The 21,977-nt window shown below is 56.0% G+C and overlaps 1 protein-coding gene across 13 annotated transcripts in view; it reads left to right on the forward strand.

The window, feature by feature from the left end:
• The first annotated feature begins 786 nt into the window (after positions 1–786).
• Positions 787–21,977, forward strand: part of Plxnb1 (plexin B1) — a 25,848-nt gene continuing 4,657 nt past the window's right edge. The window contains exons 1-35 of one of the 13 annotated variants that reach the window (XM_029481396.1): positions 4,512–4,750; positions 4,882–4,950; positions 5,659–5,711; positions 6,468–7,580; positions 8,422–8,604; positions 8,982–9,110; positions 9,234–9,334; positions 9,623–9,755; positions 10,020–10,176; positions 10,435–10,543; positions 10,630–10,738; positions 11,141–11,815; positions 11,998–12,120; positions 12,324–12,446; positions 12,669–12,762; positions 12,849–13,021; positions 13,164–13,315; positions 14,524–14,629; positions 14,816–14,952; positions 15,208–15,384; positions 15,577–15,706; positions 15,892–16,134; positions 16,758–16,934; positions 17,011–17,159; positions 17,854–17,954; positions 18,043–18,260; positions 18,358–18,536; positions 18,660–18,726; positions 18,902–19,048; positions 19,646–19,814; positions 20,003–20,106; positions 20,182–20,266; positions 20,709–20,881; positions 21,031–21,191; positions 21,277–21,424. In XM_029481396.1, coding sequence (XP_029337256.1) covers positions 6,474–7,580; positions 8,422–8,604; positions 8,982–9,110; positions 9,234–9,334; positions 9,623–9,755; positions 10,020–10,176; positions 10,435–10,543; positions 10,630–10,738; positions 11,141–11,815; positions 11,998–12,120; positions 12,324–12,446; positions 12,669–12,762; positions 12,849–13,021; positions 13,164–13,315; positions 14,524–14,629; positions 14,816–14,952; positions 15,208–15,384; positions 15,577–15,706; positions 15,892–16,134; positions 16,758–16,934; positions 17,011–17,159; positions 17,854–17,954; positions 18,043–18,260; positions 18,358–18,536; positions 18,660–18,726; positions 18,902–19,048; positions 19,646–19,814; positions 20,003–20,106; positions 20,182–20,266; positions 20,709–20,881; positions 21,031–21,191; positions 21,277–21,424 — 6,039 coding nt within the window. In that variant the 5' untranslated portion in view covers positions 4,512–4,750; positions 4,882–4,950; positions 5,659–5,711; positions 6,468–6,473. The other 12 variants (XM_021172462.2, XM_021172457.2, XM_021172460.2 and 9 more) reach the window with 12 other exon arrangements.

A 21,977-nucleotide genomic window follows, 5' to 3' on the forward strand; every position in this document is an offset into this window, starting at 1 on the left:
GTGACAGTGTCAGGGAAGAGTTGCCATGGTGCTGACAAGGTGCTAGGTGACTGGGATCAGGTGCTCAGAGCGGGGTGGGGTGGGGGATGGGGATGGAGGAAGAAGAGGGGGGATCTGAGGTCTAAGGGAGGGGTATTTTGGAAAGCAGGCAGATGAGCTATAGGACCCTGTCTTAATTAGTTTCTGTTGCAATGAAACGCCATGACCAAAAAGCAAGTTGGGGAGGAAAGGGTTTATTTGGCTTACACTTCCACATTATTGTTAATCACTGACAGGTACAGAACAGGACAGGACAGGACAGGAACTCAAGCAGGGCCAGAACCTCATGGAGGGGTGCCGCTTATTGCTCAGTATGCTTTCTTACAGAACCCAGGGCTACCAGCCCAGGGGGGCCCCACCCTCAATGGACTGGGACCGCCCCTGTCAATCACTAATTAAGAAGATGCCCTACAGGGGGATCTTATGGAGAGATTTCCCCACTGAAGTTCTTTCAGATAACTCAAGCTTCTGTCGAGTTGACATAAATCAAGCCAGCACCCCACCCCCACCCCACCCCACGGGAGGCTGAGGGTGTGATGGTAGAGCAGCCTGGCATCAGCCCTTAGTGAAGTGGCAGAAACGGAAGACTCGGGCTTCCCCCAATTTAGAGCCCTCTAACCTTAGAGGCTTCCAGGTGACGTATATGCAGTTTTTCCCTTTCTGGACACTATGCCAATGGCCTTGAGCCAAAGTCCTTCAAAAGCCCTCAGGATGGGTCAGGTCCAGGCTCCACAGATTGCCATTGGCAAGCCCGGGTGTGAACCGCCCTGCATAAACGCCCTCAGGAGAGAACCTCTGCCCAGGGTTTCCTTCCCAGAAAGACCCAGGTGTTTTCCAAGGAGGGAGTCCAGACTTGCTCAAGGCTTCTGAGTTCTGCATGGCTCCAGGTACAGGCCGTGGAGGAGGGAAGGAAATAAGACCCTACTTCTGCACCTCACAGCCAGTATGCCCTGCTTACACAGTTCAGCTTTGGTGGTATCACCCCCTATTAGTCAAGGAGCAAATAGGTCGGTGTGTGTGTGGGGGGGGGGGGGAAGGGGTGTCAGGTTACATGGCTTAGTGATGGCGCAAACTCAGGTCCAAAGCCCGGGCTCTCTTCAAACAGCCAGGGGTGGGGGCCGGAAGGAGAGGTTGGGTGTTGTGGAGTATTGAAAGAAGGAAAGGTGGGCAGGGCCAGGTGAGAAGAGGAGAAGCTGGCGTCTAGGAGACTAGGTGAAGAAAGTTGGGGGGAGAGGATGGCTCCAAGGGCCGGGATCTAGAAGGGAATGAGGGCGCTCGGTCGCTGGGCGAGGTGCGTTGGGGATAGTCAAGATGGTGGTTATGGAACAGGCAGAGCAGGTGTGGGGCACAAGTCCCTCGAACTCTGGCAGGACGGGGAAAGGCTCCTGTGCTGTATCTCAACGCCCAGGTAATAAGGCTCGCAACCATGGCCGCAGCCTCTTGGTCCTAAGCGGCGCGCAGGTGAGGCCCGGCTGGGCGGGGCGGACCGCCCACGCTCCCAGCTAGGCTCCTCACCCTACACGTCTGCGTTGCCATGGCTACCGCCTGGGCGCTGCAGCCCCCATTTAATGAGAGGGGTTGATCACCCCCCCCCAGGCCCTTCACAAACTCGGATCCCGCGGGACCGGAATGCGGGGTCCCGGATGGCTGGGACCGCGTACCCCGTTCTCCCGGCTGCTTCCGGCCTGGTCCGGGAGGCGCGCGGGGGGAGGGCGGCCCGACGGGCGGGGGGTGGGGGTGTGTGGAAGGAGCGGAGCCCGGGCCGGCCGACGCGGCTTTGTCTCCTTTGTTCCCAGCGGAGGCAGCGCCGCGGCGGGAGGGGCGGGCGGCGGGCGCAGTTTTTTCCGCCCCTCGGTCTCCGGGTAACAGCTGCGGCTCCGCCAGACCCACCTCCGAGGGGAGGGAAGGCCGCCGCGCGCAGATCTGAGCTAGCCGGGAGCTGCGGGCGGACGCCTCGCCGCGCGCATCCCGCAGGAGGGTCGGGCGGTGAGTTGCGAGACTTGGGCAGGGAAGGCGGGGTTGCAGGCGAGAGCCGCGCGCACCCAGGTGGAACGGCCCGAGGCCTCGATCCCGCTGGGCACGGGCAGCCGGAGTGGAGTCACCGGTGGGCGGCTTCGGTCCTCAGAGTTGGGACCACACTCGCGCGCGCGAAGGCAAACTCTGGCGGCACCGCCTGTAACGCGATTGGGAGACAGAGGAGGTGGAGCTGCTCCTCCGCGCCCCCTCCTCGCTGCCGCCACCGCCGCTGTCGGGACCGGCCGGCCCCTTCCCCGCCCTCCCTGGGCCACTGGTGGGGTCTTTGTCCCGTGGAGCAGTGGAGGGAGGAGGGTTGAGGATGAGCCGAAGCAGGGAAGTGGAGGCTTCCCCATAGGATAACAGATCTTTCAGGCAGAGACTGACAAAGGAGGACCACGAGCCTTTTAACACTGGGACTCTGTCTCGGTACCCACACACCCAGCCGGGGCTTGACGAGCGCCTTAATTTATGGCGGGTGTCTGTTAAATGATGGCTCCCTTCCACCCTACTCAACATCCAGACGGCAGGTGTGTAGTGCGCACCACTTTCACTGTCAAAAAGTAACTCTCCCTTTTAAGTGGATACTGGGATAGGGGCGGGAGCGTGGGTGGCCGAGCTCAGAAAGGGAAGGCCAGTTTTCCTCAACTCCCAGACAAGTGCAGATGTGGAAGGCGCTAAATTTGTGAGTCTTCTTGGTGGTGAGAGCAGCTGCAGGAGAGGGTTAGGTGTTGCTTGCCCGTTGCAAAAGTCAGGCAACCAGTCTTGGGCCCTGCCGTAGGGTTTCATGGAGTGTGGGTTCTAAAGAGGCCTATGGGGCAGGCCTGGGCACAGGCAGAGTTAGTTAGACTTTGGCGATGAGCCTGGGCAGCCTGAGATGTGGGGAGTTAGGGAGGAGATACTGGCAGTGCAAGTTAGGGACGTGAGACTTGGCTCCAAATAAGCCCTAGTCCGATCATTAATAAAACTGGGCCGATTCCTTGGCTTTTGAGATGCTAAGAGGCTTGAAAGCGGAGTGTGAGCTCCATATTACCCCTCCTGGCTGGATCTCCTTGGCAGTGAAATGGGGGCTCGTTCACCATGTAGGGAACACCTGCTCTGCGTTGGGTCTGCTGGTTACTGGGGCCTTCTTATAAAAAGCGGGTATTCTCTGCCTTTTAAAGAGCTCTTGTCTAGAGTGGGAGGATGGAACAGAAGAAAATGGTCTCGGGGCCCACTCATGCCAGGTACACCCCAGAGGAGTCCTTCCTCCCTTCCCACCAATGGGAAATCTGAGGCTCAGAGCCCAAGGAAGAGCAGGATAGATAGGTCAGGCCTGGTAGCTGGGCGTGTCCATTTCATCTACCACACAGGGTTACCTCCTCCGGAGCCGGAGAGGCCTAGGAAGGCTCCTCAGGGAGGTGATGGCAGGGTGTGGGAGGTAATGGGAGACAGAGGGAGTGGGCATTCCAGTCTGAGGGAACAGCCCTTGTATTGGCAGGGAGGAACAGAAGAACAAGCCTCCAGTTTAGGCTGGAACGAGGGGCATGTGTGGGGGAGGGTGTGGGGGAGAGGGTCTTGACCTTTCTCTCTCCAGCCTGAGGGTACCCCAAAAGCCTGAGTGTGTGCACTCCACTGTTGTTTAACGAAATTCCAGTGAGGTCCTCATAGGGACTAGAGATGCCTCTGTGGCGTGTAGCTGACGTTCAGTGAAATCTGTGTGCTAATGTGGAGGAGAAAAATGCCACTCTCCTTTGTCCTTCCCTGCCCGTGGTATGCAGCCCCGTGGATGTCGTTTCTTACAGAGAGTCAACCTCTGACCTGTCCACTGAGCTTTTCTGAGCCCTCACATTTCTCTGTGTGTTCCCCTCAACTTCAGTTTGGGGAGTGGCTTTGTTACTGCCCCTTGAGGGCTGAGAAACTTTGGCATGCAGTAGGCGCTAAGCAAATATTTACAAGCTCATGAAGCGGCAAGTGCTGGTCTCACTGTGGGACCCTGTGCCCAAGGCCCAGGGTCTGTGGCCCAAGGTGGTTGGAGAGAGTTAGGCAGTAGCAGAGAGCAGGAGATGGCTTCTGCTCTTCCAGAGGAAGAAACAAGGTAGCAGGCTTTTTAGTAGCCTGGCCTTACCACAGTCCTGGGCTTCTGGCTGGGTTCAAGACTTTCCCTGCAGCCTCTCCACCCCCCCCCCACACCCCTCAACCCCAACCCCCTTGGGTGGCAAACAGAGGCAGCCTTGTTCCTGCTCCCATAGAGCTTCCCTGTTCTCTCCACACTAAAAATGGAAACCCCCAAGCTATTTTGGGAGCCGTGCCCAGCCAGACTGTGGCCATGGCCCCCTGCTCCCACTGGGCTGTGACCACAGCGTCCTTGCTCCCGCCAGGCTGCTGGACCTTCCTCTCAGCCTTGTACCCAGCCCAGCTTAGGATAGGGCAGCCTCGGGAGCGCCTTGCCGCAGCCTCTGGTAGATGGGCCAATCCAGGGGCAAAGAAGGGAACTCTGGGAATCTTCCACATAGACAGCCTGGCAGCTGGGTGGTGGGAGGGCCTGGGCAGTGTGGCCTGGGCACAAGGAGGGGAAAGTGTTTCTCAGTGTAGAATAGTTTGTCCCATAACCAAACTCTGTGTTCCTGCTTGAGGACCACTGGAGTATGGGAGAGGTAGTGTTGCCATAGTTACTTAGGTCTAGGATTTAGAAGCCTTAGGGATTTAGGCCTGCAAGGTAAGAAAGTAGGCACTCAAAAGTCTGGGGAGGTCCCAGGGTTGCAGGGCACAAGCAGGCATGACCACTTCTTCAGAACCCCCAACCCACCACTCATACTGCATTCTGGGTTCTGACTCTACAACCTGCAGGAGAGAACATTCCGGGAGATGGCCTGCCTTCCACCGCTTTCTAGGACTTAGTGCTGAAACCAGGGAAGTGTGCGTGAGTCTGTATGTGCAGGAATCTAATGTGGGTGGTATGTGTCTGTCTCTGGTGGGTGGGTCCGATGTGTCTGTACAGTGTCTGTAGGGGGCGGAGATTTGTATGACTCGTCATGTGGTGTCAGAACATAGATACATGTGCCCTGGGTGGCATGTCTGTGTTTGTGTGTGTGCGTCTACTGTGTGCGTAGGTCCCATCTGCACGCATCATTGTGTATCTGTATGTGCAAGTGCTCCTGTGTTTGTGTGCAGTTGTATGCATTCAGGGTAGGTTGTATACACAGATCTTAGTGTGTGTGTGTGTGTGTACCTGCTAGTATGTTGGTACCATTTGGGTTAGGGTGGCCCATGGCTTGTGTGAATGGTATATAGCTGTGTGCCTTGACAGAGCAGAACAGGGTAAGGGAAAGATGGGAAGAATACTGAGAAGGGACAGCGGTGCTGGGGGCCTGACTGGGCCCAGATGGCCATGGGGCTCCTTTCTAGTTGACCTTTCCCAGGCCCCTTGGGTGCCTGGCTCTGCTGCCCTCCCCCTCCCCGTGTAGGCTCTGAGGAGGCGTCCTCTATGGAATGTGTTTGGTGGCTGAGGGCCAAGCTGGGCTGGGCTCCACAGGCAGACTGGGTAGTGGGGAGGGGAGTCCAGGGCTCCCATATGCCTGCAGCCCAGCCCCCAGTTTCATACTCTGCTTTCCCCCCACTGGCTAGGTGACTCCTGCTCAGGTCATGCCGTTATCTGCTGATCCAGCCGGCCCTGCCAGGTGAGCCAGACTTCACCCCAACAGGGAACAGTGTGACTCTCTCTGCAGCCCAGAGTTCCCCAGTGTGGGGCCCTGCCCGTCAGCCTTCACTCTCCCAGCATGGCCTGTTAGTCTTCTGGTTATCGCCCTCTGGATTCCTGGCCTGAAAGGTCCTGTGTCCAATGCTTCTCGTTCTTTTGTTGTTGTTTTGAGACAGTGCCTCTCTATGTGGTGGTCCTGGAACTTGCCATATAGACCAGGCTGGTCTCAGATTCACAGAGATATACTTGACTCTGCCTCCCAAGTGATGGGAATCAAAGGTGTGCACCCTGCACCTAATTCTTGCTTTGTTATGACATGCTGGTGGTCTATAAGACTTCCTGATCCTACCTAAGAATTCATTGTCCATATAGAGGGGGCCCTCTCCCTCCTCTGACATCTTGTCACCTCACCTGACTCAGAGAGCAGGGTTTGGAAGGAACAAGATTGAGTGTGGAGCTAGGTGGAGTATGGGCAGGTACAGCTCTCCTGAGAGCGTAGTGTCCACAGAGAAGAGGTGAGGCTGTAGTTTCCAAGGGCAGTGTCTCCTGTGTCTGCCTGGTACCTGTAGACCTGGGATCACCCTGGGTATCTGGGCCTAGTGAATACTAGGAATCTCTGAGCAGCCTAGGTTAGGAGAAGCAGTTTGGTCCTCAGCGCCACAGTCTTGTCCCTTAGCAGTGGCTTCCGAGGACCTTGCTGGCCATTTGAGTCTCGCCCAACCTTTTTCTCTGCCAGGTGACCATGTCTGTCCTCGGCCCAGTTCTTCTCCAGGTGTTCTGGGCCGGGTGTGTCGTCACCCTGCGGTCCCCTCTGCCAGCTGCTTTCACTGCCAATGGCACACATCTACAACACTTGGCAAGGGACCCCACCACAGGTACCCTCTATGTAGGGGCCACCAACTTCCTGTTCCAGTTGAGCCCTGGGTTGCAGCTGGAAGCCGTGGTGTCCACGGGCCCTGTGAATGACAGCCGGGATTGTCTGCCACCTGTGATACCTGATGAATGTCCCCAAGCCCAGCCTACTAACAACCCTAACCAGCTGCTCCTGGTGAGCCCAGAGGCTCTGGTGGTGTGTGGGAGCGTACACCAGGGCATCTGTGAGCTACGGAGCCTGGGACAGATCAGGCAGCTGCTGCTACGGCCAGAGCGACCTGGGGACACCCAGTATGTGGCTGCAAATGACCCTGCAGTCAGTACAGTGGGGCTGGTGGCCCAGGGATTGTTAGGGGAGCCCCTCCTGTTTGTGGGGCGGGGGTACACCAGCAGGGGTGTAGGTGGTGGGATTCCTCCCATTACAACCCGAGCCCTGCGACCTCCAGACCCCCAAGCTGCCTTCTCTTATGAAGAAACAGCCAAGTTAGCAGTGGGCCGCCTCTCCGAGTACAGCCACCACTTCGTGAGTGCCTTTGTACGTGGGGCCAGTGCATACTTCCTGTTCCTAAGGCGAGACCTGAAGGCCCCTTCTAGAGCTTTCCGTGCCTATGTGTCCCGAGTGTGCCTTCAGGACCAGCATTACTACTCTTACGTGGAATTGCCCCTGGCCTGCCAGGGTGGTCGCTACGGTCTGATCCAGGCTGCAGCTGTAGCCACATCCAAGGAGGTGGCCCGTGGGGACGTACTCTTTGCAGCTTTCTCCTCAGTGGCTCCTCCCACTGTGGATTGGCCCCTGTCAGCATCTGCTGGGGCATCTGGAACCTCTGTGCTCTGTGCCTTCCCCCTGGATGAGGTAGACCAGCTTGCTAATTACACTCGAGATGCCTGTTATACTCGGGAAGGCCGTGCTGAGAACGGGACCAAGGTCGCTGACATTGCATACGATGTCCTTTCCGACTGTGCACAGCTACCAGTGGTGAGTCTGGGCACTGGCCACCAAGCACCTGCCCAGAAAGTCTGGGGAGCTGGGAGTAGGTAGGGTGGCTCTCAGGACAGGTGTTAGGTGCTTCTTTTTAGGCCTAAGCTAGAAGAGTCCTCTTGGCAGGAAGCAGAACAGGCATGGGCTTGAGTCAGGGTGCTAAAAAGTGACTTGGTGAGGGGAAGGTGGGGGGGGGGGGAGGCTGGAGAGATGGCTCAGTGGTTAATATCACTGAGTGCTCTTCCAGAGGTCTTGAGTTCAAATCCCAGCAACCACATGGTGGCTCACAACCATCTGTAATGAGATCTGACACTCTCTTCTGGTGTGTCTGAAGATAGTGACAGTGTATGCATTTATAAAATAAATGAATCTATAATAAAAAGAAGTGACTTTATAGAAGTCAGCTAAGAGAGTGTTTGGGGCTTTAAGGTAAGGGTTGAATATAGAGTGAGCATTAGAGCAACAAAAGAAAAAGGGAACGATGGGATTTGGCTCAAACCTAGGGAGGGTATAGAGATGCCACAGTTGCTCACTGAGTCAGAAAAGTGAAGAGGGCCCAGGCAAGTGGGCTGGGACTGGGGGAGGAGCCAAGCTCTGAGGCCTCTAGGGTGTGGCTCAGGAGAAAGTATTAAGTGTAGCTGCTGGAGGAATTAGCTTCCAGAAAGGGGATGGCAGAAGATGGGGTCACAGACAAGGTGAGGGTGAAAGATGAATGCACTGAGGTTAGGCTAAGGAGCGGGCTACTGTCGGGACAGCTGGCAGAGACTAGGGCCTAGGGGATGGTTGTCCTGGGGGATTATCCAGGCAGGGTCTCAGTGATGCTTTTTGTTACCTGTAGGACACCCCGGATGCTTTTCCATGTGGCTCTGACCACACACCCAGTCCCATGGTCAGCTGTGTCCCTTTGGAAGCCACGCCAATTCTGGAGCTGCCAGGGGTTCAGCTAACAGCTGTGGCCGTCACCACGGAAGATGGACACACTATTGCTTTCCTGGGTGACAGTCAAGGACAGTTGCATAGGGTATGTCCTTAGGAAGTTCTGAGGCTGGGATGTGTGACATGTGACATGCTACAGGCCACCCCGGCTGTCTGTGCCGCTCCTCTGAGGGTGGGGTGGTATTTACCTGTGATCTTCCTCACATACACACAAACCTTGCCCAAGGCTGGGTGTGATAACCTACCTGTCTTGCCTGGAATTCATCTAGACCAGGCTGTTCTCAATTGAACTCACAGAAATCTGCCTGTCTCTGCCTCCAAGGTACAAATATTAAAGACTGCCTCCCCCCACCTGTCAAAAGAGAAAATTATTAGTCATAAATTGTTTCAGTTCTAAGTGGAGGAAGGTCTTGAGTTTGTGGCTTTGAGCTTGGTGCCAGGCCTTGTGGTCTTTCATCTTAGGTCTACTTAGGCCCTGGAAGAAGTGTTGCCCCATATTCTAAACAGAGCATCCAGCCGGGGTCTCCCGTGAACAGAGATCTTACCTTTGATGGTACCTTTGAGCATCTCTATGTAGCAACTCAGACTACTGTAAGTCCCGGACACAGGCCGGGGGTGACTGCTGGGAGGGGCTTCTGGGCAGGTACTGGGACCCATATTGGGCGAGGCACTGGTTTTCCGATTGCCAGCCTCAGGTCCTCTTTGCTGTCACAGCTTGTGAAGGTTCCTGTGGCCCCTTGTGCTCAGCACCTGGACTGTGACTCTTGCCTTGCTCACAGGGACCCTTATTGCGGATGGTGTGTGCTCCTGGGCAGGTTAGTGGTCTATCTACCAAATCCCCGACCAGGGCTTGTGCCTCTATAACGGCTTCTTGACCTTGTCCATTTGACTCTCAGCCTCTAACATGTGGGTACCCAGCCCCCAGTTCTTTATCCACTCACTGCCCATAGCTTTGGCTCCCTGCCATAGCAGACACGAGAGCCTGGTATCAACTTCACGTGAGGGCTGTGACCAGGGAAGGCCTCAGGACTTGAGAGATGTCTCTGCTGTGTGACTTCTCGGTGGCTGCCGGAGGGTCACAGTTTAATGCTGGTTCTTCTTAGGTGTAGTCGCCGGTCGGAGTGCTCAAGGGACCAGGGCCCAGAGCAGTGGCTGTGGAGCTTCCAGCCAGAACTGGGCTGTCTTCGAGTGGTGGCCGTGAGCCCTGCCAATATCAGTCGGGAAGAGAGGAGGGAGGTGAATGACCAGAGTGGGCGGGGCCCCAGTGGGGAGAGCTACTTAGATGGATGGAGACCTTGGATTTTTGTGTTGTTGCATCAAATACCACAGTCCTTGCTCAGCTATTTCTCTTGGGCCTTGGATTTCTCTATCTGTTATCAATCAAGGCCAGAGAGTATTTGGGAGGGATGCCAGCACCAGCCTGTACTTGATGCCCTTAAATGAGAGTCTGTAGCCTACCATGCAGTGGTGCCTAAAGTGTGCCCTTGGCTTTCTTGGTAGGTTTTCTTGTCGGTGCCAGGCCTGCCATCTCTCTGGCCAGGGGAGTCATATTTCTGCTACTTTGGAGATCAACAGAGTCCTGCTCTACTGACCAGTTCTGGTGTGATGTGTCCCTCCCCAGACCCCAGTGAGGCCCCAGTGCTGCAGAGAGGAGCCGGTGGGTGAGAGAAGGGGCCAGCCCTGGACCTGGGAGCCCACCCCTGCTTCCATCTTGCTCTAAGAGGTCTTACTGGGATGAGAAATAACTCTAGAAGATCCTGGATGTGCTCTAAGTCCCCTTACTGGCTCCAGGACCCCAGTGTTGGTGCTATGTCCTCAGACCCTAGTTCCTGTCTATTTGGGGTGCCAGCCTCATCCCATGTAGGTCCCCAGCCTTCCCTACTCTTCAGTTCTGGCACTTTCCCCCATTTTGCAGACCATATCTCTGTGAACGTGGAGCTCAGGTTTGGTGCCGTGGTGATCGCCAGCACCTCCCTCTCCTTCTATGACTGCGTGGCGGTTACTGCGTCTTCCCCATCTGCACCGTGAGTTCCTTACCTTGTCTGTCCCCAGATCTGGGCTCCCTTACCGTGGTCTCTGTTTCATGACTGACTGGCTGTACTGTGCGCAGGTGCCGGGCCTGTGTGAGCAGCCGCTGGGGCTGTAACTGGTGTGTGTGGCAGCAGCTGTGCACACACAAGGCCTCGTGTGACGCTGGGCCTATGGTGGCAAGCCAACAGGTTAGTGGGACTCCAGGATGAGGCACGTTGAGGGTGGAGCTAGGGGTTCCCAGGGTGAGGGTTTTCTCATGGCCTGGGATCTGTGTGCCCGCCAGCCTCCTGTGAAGCTCTGTTCTGAGCACCCCAGCTGCTTTGTGTGACAGAGTCACTGGAGAATGGCTGCTTGTCCATCCCATCTGTTTTGGGGAGGACATTTAAGCTGAGAGGCAAGAGGTGTGGCCCTGGTTCCCCACCTCAGCACAGACCCCCGGAGCCTGCCCTGTGTGCTTCTGCCTTAGAGAATTAACGGGATGTTTTTGTTTCTCTTTCCTCGGTCTTTTTCCCTCTTAACATACCCTTGCCTGCCTGCCCCTGCGCTTGCCTGCTGAGTGACCTTCCTGTCTGTCTTGGCCTTTCCTTCAGAGCCCACTCCTTCCCCTAATCCCTCCTGCAAGGGATGAACTCACCCCGTTCCCACCCACAGTCCCCCAAACCACAGTCACTCCTACCCCCAACAGCTTCCCAATAGAGCCTAGGGCTCCCTCCACAGCCTCAGATGTCCTACCTGGGGCCAAGCCTTCCCGGCTCAGCCTCTGGGGCCCATGGGCAGGTCCTGGCCCCATACTTTCCCCTACTTCCACAGAGTCACCTCTTCATGAGAAGCCCCTTCCTTCTGACCCCCCTACTATACCTGGAACCACTGTCCCTGCCCCCACTGGCTTGGGACCATCGACCACACCTGAGGACCTCTTGGCCTCCTACCCATTCCCCTCAGATGCAGCTGCAGTGTCCCCTGCAGAGCCTGGCCCTGAGGCTCTGCCTTCCATGGTGGCTCTGGACCAGCCCCCTGGCACTGTTCCAGACACTACTTTCCCAGGGGCCCCTGGCTCCATGAAGCCCGTTCTGGATTGGCTTACCAAAGGAGGCGGCGAGCTGCCCGAGGCGGATGAGTGGATGGGGGGTGACACGCCCGCCTTCTCCACTTCCACACTCCTCTCAGGTGATGGAGACTCAGCAGAGCACGAGGGCCCTCCTGCCCCCCTCATCCTCCTGTCCAGCCTCGACTACCAGTACGACACCCCCGGGCTCTGGGAGCTGGTGAGGTCCAGCCCAGGAAGGAGGCCTCGGGAGGGGAGGGGAAGACACAGCCATTTGCTTACCCTGGGATTGATTCTCCTTTGGGAGGGTGAGAACAGAGTGTTGCCATGGAACCAAGCAAGGTAGAGGACTGAGGTGGTCAGGGTGGGAGCCACAGACTGCCTCACCCTTGGTGCCTGCAGGGAGAGGTGAATCAGAGGGTGAGCTCCTGCCCCTGTGTGGAGACTGTCCAGGGCTCCTTGCTGATACCGGTCCATGTGGAACGCGAAGTCCAGCTTCGAGGCAGGAATCTGTGGCTCTTCCAGGTGTGTTTGCCTATCCAGCTATCAGCTTTCCCTTCGAGCTGCTTGGCTATATGATAGGGTCTACCCAAGCCTTTGAAAGCAAGAAGAAGACATCGCCAGCCGCAGCCTCTGACCCTGACTCAGCTGTCCTGGGGCAGGGGCTGCCTGCTGCCTTCAGGACCCAGCTTCCCATTCTACCTGAATAGCGTGTCCTCTGCCCCCAGGATGGCCCGAGGAGCAGCGAGTGTGTGCTGGAGCTAGGGAGCCGGGAGGTGGCTGTGGAGGCTCAGGTGGAGTGTGCGCCGCCTCCAGATGCCTGGTGCCACGTCAAGTGCCAGCAGCATCAGGTACGGACCTCGGGTGGGCACAGACACTGGCCACAGGCTGGTTGTTAGCCTCAGCTGCCGTGAACTTGTCTCGGGTCAAAGCTTTGACACTGGACAGTAGATGGACATCCCAGCTAGGCCATATGCCTTTGCTCCCCTAATTAGTCATTTTGGTCTTTTCTCTGAGCCACACCCCAGGCCTGGCCCAAACTCTAGGCTCTGACTTCACTCCTGTTTCTCCAGTTCAGCTATGAAGCTTTGAAGCCAGAACTGCAGGTGGGGCTGTTCCTGCGTTGGGCAGGCGGTCTGCGTGTGGACAGTGCCGATGGGCTGCATGGTAAGCCGCCTAGGGACCACAGGGCAGGCTGTTGGTATCAGGGCTGCTCAAGGCTCCATGTTATGTTTCATTCCCGCTGTCTCTAGTGGTGTTGTATGACTGCTCTGTGGGACATGGGGACTGCAGCCGCTGCCAAACTGCCATGCCTCAGTACGACTGTGTGTGGTGTGAGGGAGAGCATCCGCGTTGTGTGGCCCGGGAAGCCTGTAATGAAGCCGAGACTGTGGCCACCCAGTGCCCCGCGCCTCTCATTCACTCGGTATGTCAGGATGCTGGCACGTGCCTTCTCTTCCTCACTGCTGCCCTTGGGGGGGGGGTGTCCATGTTGTGAATGCACAGAACTCAAAATAGGCTGGGACTGCCTCAGACACAAAGGTTGACAGGTCCTTGTCCTGGAACAGGTGGAGCCACTGACTGGACCTATAGACGGAGGCACCCGTGTCACTATCAGGGGCTCCAACCTGGGCCAACATGTGCAGGATGTCCTGGACATGGTCAGAGTGGCCGGAGTTCCCTGCGCTGTGGATGCTGGGGAGTATGATGTCTCTAGTAGGTGAGCTGGTTGGGCTCATCAGTGGGAGGGCACTGTGGCAGGATGACTTCCTATTCAGGACCTTTCCTCCATGTGTCTGCCTGCCTTTCTCCCGTCTTTGCTTATGGTGTCAGTGCCTTAGTGCTGGGTTACCATGGCCTGGAACTCTGGCTTCCTGTGTATACCACTCTGGCAGAGCCTTGGCCCAGGCTGATTGGGGATCATTATAGTCTGTCAGGCAGAATCACTGCCTGGAGCTTGCTGGTGGCTCTTCTTGGTACTACCTTCTCCGAGGCCTGCCCTGGCTGGGCTCTCAGAAGAGCCTGTTGCGGCACACCTCCAGAGTGCCCCGGGGGAATGTAGATCAGTCTCCAGGAGAAGCTCATATGCAGCAGGACCCAAACCTGGCAGAGGAGCAGGGTAACCCCTCACTGTCCCCTCAGAAGGACTGCTGAAGAGCCACATAATTTATATTTTAAATAAGATATAAATTATGCTCCACTTTGCGGGAGCACGCCTGTTTGTTTCCTCCGGCTGGTAAATGAGAACTCCCAGACCCTCTACACTGTTAATAATTCTAGAACCGTCAGACTTAGGTAATTTATGAAGTGATTTATGGACTGTAAAATGTATTGTGGCTGGAGCCTGCCTGGCTAGTTCACACCACTGGCTCTGTTTTGCCAGTATTGTATGACCGTGACAATGTTAACCACTGTAGACTTAACATTCTGGAAGTTCATGTGCCCCAGGCTTCTGTTTTCTGGCTAAGAACCAGCATTTTCTTTGACTGCTCACATCTGCTCCCCCCCCACCCCCCGTCCTGACAAGAGGCTTCTAGGGATCTGTTGTTTAGGATCAGATCAAGTTCTCATTACTTTGCAAGTGGGTGCTGACCACACGGTGGTAGGGAAGACTTGGGGTGGCTGGTGAGGCCCTCTTACTCGCTCCTCTGCTTGACCACAAGTCAGGCCCTCCAGGGCTTCTTTGTAAACCCATGTCACCTCAGGGGAGTACACTCCTTGTTAGAGGGTGTGCCTGAGTGACTGACCCAGGAGTGGCTCATCTGATGCTAAGGCTTGCTAGTGTGTCACAAGGGGTTGCTTCCAAAGTGACAGGGGGATGGGAAGGGAGAACACCTGCCAGTGTGGCAGGAAGAGGATCTGCCAGGTCACTTTGAGGGAGATCTGTGCAGTCTGGTATTCCCGTGCTTGCCTATCTTGTGCCTACAGTCTCGTGTGCATCACTGGAGCCAGCGGGGAGGAGGTGACTGGCACTGTGGCAGTGGAGGTGCCTGGAAGAGGACACGGTGTCTCAGAGTTCAGCTTTGCCTATCAGGTGCCTGAACGCTAAACAAACCCAGCTGCCTGGAGGCCTCTCCCCCTGTGGATGTCTCAGCCTATTTGGTTTTGGCTTCATAAGGCTCCCCATCCCGAGGCTCCCTTATTTGTCTGAGGTGCTCTGGCTTCTGTCATCCTGATTTTTTTTTTTTTTGTCTGTCTTTCCCCATCTTCTTTCCCATAGGATCCAAAAGTACACTCCATCTTCCCAGCCCGTGGCCCCAGAGCTGGAGGTACCCGCCTCACCCTGCATGGTTCTAAGCTCCTCACTGGACGGCTAGAGGACATCCGTGTGGTGGTTGGAGAGCAGCCTTGCCACCTGTAAGGGCTGCTTTCTTGTTCTACAAAGTCCACACACTCCAGGGAGGAGTTGGGGGCTGGGAAAAGCCAGCGTGGAGTGGTTAAGTCTGCCCTACTGGAAGGTTCTAGCCAGCTTTCCAGAAACCAGGGCTGTGGTAGAAGTACAGCTTCCAGAGCTACACAGCGGGGACTTCAGTGGGTGAGGAACCTAAGTGAGCCAAGATTTGAGTGGGTGCCTAGCTCCTGGATCTAGTCTATCTTCTCCCCTCCACCCAGGCTCCTGGAGCAGCAGTCTGAGCAGCTACACTGTGAGACCGGCCCATACCCTGTGCCCGCCGAACTTCCAGTGACCGTCTTGTTTGGGGCCACTGAGCGGAGGCTTCAGCACGGCCAGTTCAAGTATACATCAGACCCCAATGTCACCTCAGTGGGCCCCTCCAAGAGCTTCTTCAGGTGTGGGGCCCAAAGCATGTCTGGAAGGTCTTTGCAGTTCTCACGATAGGGGAGGTGGGAGGTGGGGTTCTGGGAACTGTGAACTCCTTACTGTTGACAGAATGGGTCATGAATGAACGAATTTTGGGCTGGGGGCTGAGCTGGCTGGGTCTGGGCCCTGCAGTCACAAGTGGCTCCTGGGCTGTGTTTCAGCGGAGGACGTGAGATATGGGTCCGCGGCCAGGATCTTGATGTGGTACAGAGGCCAAGAATCCGAGTGACTGTGGTCCCGAGACAGCATGGCCAGGGGCTTGCACAGAAGCACCACGCGGTCCCCGAGAAAGTACGTGGCTCCAGAGCCGTCATCCAGTCGCACACCCACGAGCCTCTCCTGCTCGCACCAGGCTGGCCATCTCTCCCCTCACCCACGGCCAGTCCCAGGGAGTTGGTGCCAAAGGAGATGCCTTTGCTCAGCCTCCCATCTCACAAGATGGGTGCCTCAGTTGCTCTCCTCTCATCTCTCTGCAGTTTGAGGAGCCGTGTCTTGTGAACTCCTCCCAGCTCCTCATGTGCCGCACTCCTGCTCTCCCTGGCCCACCCTGGGACTCTGGGGTCCAGGTGGAGTTTATCCTCGACAACATGGTCTTTGACTTTGCTGCACTGAGCCCCACACCCTTCTCCTATGAGGCTGATCCCACCCTTCATTCCCTGAACCCCGAGGATCCCACCACGCCGTTCCGGCACAAGCCAGGGAGTGTGTTCTCTGTGGAGGTAATACACCTTCTTGGGCTTTTCTAGTAGAACAGCATGTGTATGCTGGAGAGGTCAGGGTGGAAAGAGCAAGCTGAGAGAATCTAAAGTGGTTGGTACAGCATAAGTCCTGGCAGGGGTTTGACTGGTGGCCCTGGTCCCTACACTCCCTGAAGGGATCTGTTTGGTTAAGTAAATCGTTTGGCATGTTCACTAATTGGGTAGTGTGGTACATATTAGGTAACAGGCTGATGCTCATTTGGCAACTGGGCTCACGTGGATAACACTAGACCCTTTTTGTGACATACATGGTAAGTAGTCCATACATGTGTGGACACATGGACTGGCCACATCCAGACGATCCAACATCACCTAGCCGAGGGTAACTCGGTTAACTGCTGAGGGTGTGGGCGGCTGCTTTAGGTTCTCCACAGTTTCAGCTGTGAGAAGAAAGGTGAGAAGGCACAGAGAAGTTATGGTGAGCAGTTACGGTGAGCTGTCTGAAGGCCACCTCTGTGACCACGGCTCCACCGGCAGGGCAAACGGGGCTGGAAGACGGTCTCAGGATTATCCCACTCACATTTGGGAACATAGGCTGAGGTGGTCAGTGTTCTGAGAAACAAATCAGCGACCCAATGTTACAGGGGGAGAATCTGGACCTCGCCATGTCTAAGGAAGAGGTGGTGGCCATGATAGGGGATGGGCCCTGCGTGGTAAAGACACTGACCCGGAACCACCTGTACTGTGAGCCCCCTGTGGAGCAGCCCCTGCCTCATCCCCATGCCCTCCGAGAGGCACCAGACGCTTTGCCTGAGTTCACGGTCAGTGGGCAGGGCCTGGGCTAGGTTGGGCATGGTGATATCTGGGACCCTGGCTCACAGGTAGCTTCCCACGCAGGTACAGATGGGGAACCTGCGCTTCTCCCTGGGTCATGTGCAGTACGATGGCGAGAGCCCCGTGGCTTTTCCTGTGGCAGCCCAAGTGGGCTTGGGAGTGGGCACGTCTCTCCTGGCTCTGGGTGTCATCATCATTGTCCTCATATACAGGTGGGTGGGGCCAGTTGTGGCAGGTAGGTAGGCGTGGCCAGCCAGAGAAGGCACAGATGAGAGCAGGGCTCTGCAAGAAGTGTGTGTGCATGCGCGTGTGTACATACATATATTAAGATTTATTTTTATTTTATGTGCATTGGTGTTTGCCTGTATATATTTCTGTGTGAGGATGACAAATCCCCAGAAACTGGAGTTACATACAGGCAGTTGTGAGCTGCCATGTGGATGCTGGGAATTGAACCTGGGTCCTCTGGAAGAACAGAACCACTTAACCACTGAGCCATCTCTCCAGCTCCACTCTACAAATATTTTATATAAGGGATCAGTCCTCTGGAAATGGTTGCAACAGGCCTGGTGGTCTCCAGGAATCCTCAGTTCAGCCCTTGGGCATGAACAATATATAAACCATTGAGTATAGCAGAGTCCTAACAAAACTGTACTTATAAAACCAGGGGCCCTATCTGGCATGTCGAGGGTTTGCTGACCCTCAGGCTGAGCGATGGGTAGATGTGGCTTGATGGGAATGAGACAGGATGGATTGTTTTGGGTCAGGCTGGCTTGGGCATGGTCAGGTTATACTGGTTGACATGGTTGGAGTTGGCTTGGAGTACAGTTAAGCAGGCCTGAACCAGTTGAGCCTAGCAAGGGCTTTGGCCTGCTGACCTTTCCCTTCTGCCCCTGGTGCTGGTAGGAGGAAGAGCAAGCAGGCCCTGAGGGACTATAAGAAAGTGCAGATCCAGCTGGAGAACCTGGAGAGCAGCGTAAGGGACCGCTGTAAGAAGGAGTTTACAGGTGAGGCTTCCAGAGCGGGAGTAGCCGGGGGCCCTCCCTACGGCTGCTCTGGTCACATGGGATCCACTGACATTCTTGTGCTCAACAGACCTCATGACGGAGATGACGGATCTCACCAGTGACCTCCTTGGCAGCGGTATCCCCTTCCTTGACTACAAAGTGTATGCTGAGAGGGTCTTCTTCCCTGGGTACCGGGAGTCCCCCTTGCACAGGGACCTCGGTGTGCCTGACAGCAGGCGACCCACCGTGGAACAGGGCCTGGGGCAGCTCTCCAACCTGCTAAACAGCAAGCTCTTCCTTACCAAGGTGCACTCTCAGCTAGGCTGCCCCACCCCTGTCTTGCTCCTGGTCTTCCCTATCTAACTGTTTCTGAACCTACCTTTCACTCTCTCCCTGGCCTTAGTTCATCCACACACTGGAGAGTCAGCGCACCTTCTCTGCTCGGGACCGTGCCTACGTGGCATCTCTGCTCACTGTTGCACTTCACGGAAAGCTTGAATACTTCACGGACATACTGCGGACTCTGCTCAGTGACCTGGTAGCTCAGTATGTTGCCAAGAACCCCAAGCTGATGCTGCGCAGGTAAGTGGCTGTCAGGGTGATAGACAGCTGGAGCCAGGAGTAGAGCCAGGGGCTTGGGTTTGGAGTGTGGAATGGAGCCCTCTAGTCCCTGCTGAACCTGGCCTTCCCTTCCTGCCACCTCAGGACAGAGACCGTGGTAGAAAAGCTGCTCACCAACTGGATGTCCATCTGCCTCTACACCTTTGTGAGGGTGAGGGAGGGGCCAACAGCTCCTCGTTAGGGAGGGTCGGGCCCTTTAGAGCACTAAGCCTCCAGCCATTCATTTAGCTTGCCCCTTCGTGCCAGAGCAAAGACATCACCCCACAAAACATGCCCCATGTACTTTTGCCTCCTGCCAGAGGCGCTGACTGCCCACACTTTCCCAGGACTCTGTGGGAGAGCCTCTGTACATGCTCTTCAGAGGGATTAAGCATCAAGTGGACAAGGGTCCCGTGGACAGTGTGACTGGCAAAGCCAAATACACTCTGAATGACAACCGCCTGCTCAGAGAGGATGTGGAGTACCGTCCCTTGGTAAGGGTGTGCTCTGCTCCATCAGTCTATAACAGCCTGTGGTCTGACCCTGAATATGGAGCCCCTGCCGGAGAGAGAGAGGCTGTTTATTCATTTAATGGTGGTAGGAACTCATCCGGTCTCCCACAAGCTAGCAAACATCCTTCTACCACTGAGTGACAGCCCTGGCTTTGCAGGATTGAGAATTGAGAATCTCAGAGGGTCCCCGACTTAGGATGGACCCACAGATCTGTCCTGCGCCAGAGTGTTCCCTAAGCTAGTAGCTGCCCGGCAGACTTGCCTGTATCTCCTCTCCATTACTCACAAGGGTTTCTTTGAAGGACCCAGCCCTTCTCGTTCACGTTGCGTGGGGAGTCCTGGCTTACACAAACTTCCTTCAGGCATAAAAGAGGGTGGGTGCTCACCTGGAGGTTCTCCCATTCACCCCCTGAGCATTTGCATCAAGTGGAAGGCAGACAGGTGAAGAGAGTTAAGGACTGCTTAGTACCGGGGTGGACTCAGGGACTGTTTTCTTCCTGGTTGTCCCTATTCTTGACCTGTGTCTTGGTCATCCAGCATATGGAACCAGTCCTGAAATCTCTCATATTTCTTGTATAGACCTTGAATGCTCTTCTGGCTGTGGGGCCTGGGGCAGCAGAAGCCCAGTGTGTACCTGTGAAAGTCCTGGACTGTGACACCATCTCCCAGGCCAAGGAGAAGATGCTAGACCAGCTTTACAAGGGAGTGCCTCTTGCCCAGCGGCCCGACTCTTGCACCTTGGATGTTGGTGAGGGTCAGGAGCAGGGTAGTTTGAGGACCTTGAGATGCTCCTGGGCCTGAGCTGGCCCGAGACTGGTCCTCCAAGGGTGAGGCTATCCCAGGTGAAGGGGCCATGCCTCCACCTAGGATGAGATGGGCTGCATGGCAGGAAGAGATCCTGGGAGCCCCGAGCCAAGTCCTCTCTTGCCCTTGCAGAATGGCGGTCTGGAGTGGCTGGGCACCTTATCCTTTCTGATGAGGATGTCACTTCCGAACTCCAGGGTCTGTGGAGGCGTCTGAACACACTGCAACATTACAAGGTGGGAAGGATGGGAGCTGGAGGGTGGGTAGGGTAGACTAAGACTGACCGAAGTGTCACCAGCTGTGGTTAGCAGGTCCCAGATGGAGCAACGGTGGCCCTTGTCCCCTGCCTCACCAAGCATATTCTTAGGGAAAACCAGGATTATGTCCCTGGGGAACGTGAGTACCTCCTCCTCTTCTTCCTCTTCCCCTCCCTCCCTCTTACCTCTCCTCTCCTTCTCTTCTTTCCCTCCTCCCCACTCTTCCTCCTCCTCTTCTTCCTCCTCCCCCTCCCTCTTCCTCCTTCCCTCCTTCTTTTTCCTCTTCCTCCTCCTCTTCCTTCTTTCCCTCCTCCCCACTCTTCCTCCTCCTCTTCTTCCTCCTCCCCCTCCCTCTTCCTCCTTCCCTCCTTCTTTTTCCTCTTCCTCCTCCTCTTCCTCATTGTAATTTTCTGTGTTTGTATTGCTCAGTCCTGGGGAGTAGGGAAGGACGGTTCTTTGGACTGAGTATCTCTTTCTCTTCTCAGAGAAGCTTTAGCCACTCCTGGGGGAGTCAACTGGACTTTGGTTCCCAAGAGGAGGTGGCACCATGTGAGACACTAAGCTCTTACATCTTGGCACAGGGACCCCAATGCTGGAGGATGTAGATGAGGGGGGCATCCGGCCCTGGCACCTGGTAAAGCCGAGTGATGAACCAGAGCCTCCCAGGCCGAGGAGGGGCAGCCTTCGGGGTGGGGAGCGTGAGCGAGCCAAGGCTATCCCTGAGATCTACCTGACACGCCTGCTATCCATGAAGGTGGGGCTGGGAGAGAATGGGCGATGGGGTCTCAGCTGTCATGGGACATGGGGGTAGTGTGGGACTTGCATGAGGGAGTGCCAAGAGCTGCCTAAGACTGGCTGATGCCAAGTCTCCATCCTAACTGGGCTCTCTTTTCTTCCCCACAGGGCACACTGCAGAAGTTTGTGGATGACCTGTTCCAGGTGATTCTCAGCACCAGCCGCCCTGTGCCTCTGGCTGTGAAGTACTTCTTTGACTTGCTGGATGAACAAGCTCAGCAGCATGGCATCTCTGATCAGGATACTATCCACATCTGGAAGACCAACAGGTATGGGGGGAACAGGGCTCAGGACATATGTGGCGGCCTCTGCCTCCACAGCACAGTTACTGGCCCCCGTTCCCCCGATTTGCAGCCTGCCACTGAGGTTCTGGATCAACATCATCAAGAACCCACAGTTTGTGTTCGATGTGCAGACTTCGGATAACATGGATGCTGTGCTCCTGGTCATTGCACAGACCTTCATGGATGCTTGCACCCTGGCCGACCACAAGCTGGGCCGGGTGAGCAGACTGGGGGGCAGATATGACAGGGACAATGATGACACCCATGTAGCTGGTGGCTGTGGAGTGTGTGGGGCACAGATCTTCAGGGTTTCCTCAGAGTTGCAGGGAGAAGATGGTCTGTGGGCAGCCTCTGACTTAAGGCATTCCCACTCCAGGCCTCATCCCAGGGCTCTCCAGAAAGTAGCCGTGGTCAGTCTCAGGGGATGAGCAGAGTGGAGGGGGGCGCCCCTGCTGCCAACCCTGATGACCCAGAGTTCAATCCCTGGGACCCATGTGCTGAAAGGAGAGAGCCAGCTCCTATAGGGTGCCCTCTGACCTCCACACATGCATGCACACATACAAACACAAAAGTAACATGTAAGAAAAACAAGGTAGTGGGCCAGTGTGACCAACTGTCCTGGTTCGCTGAGAACCAGGAGGGTTCTGGCATGTGGGTTGTTTTGCTATAAAACTGATCATGTGCCGGGTGTGGTGGCGCACGCCTTTAATCCCAGCACTCGGGAGGCAGAGGCAGGCGGATTTCTGAGTTCGAGGCCAGCCTGGTCTACAA

The sequence above is a fragment of the Mus caroli genome, chromosome 9, assembly GCF_900094665.2.
Source record: "Mus caroli chromosome 9, CAROLI_EIJ_v1.1, whole genome shotgun sequence".
In the NCBI taxonomy this organism is placed as follows: Eukaryota; Metazoa; Chordata; class Mammalia; order Rodentia; family Muridae; genus Mus; species Mus caroli.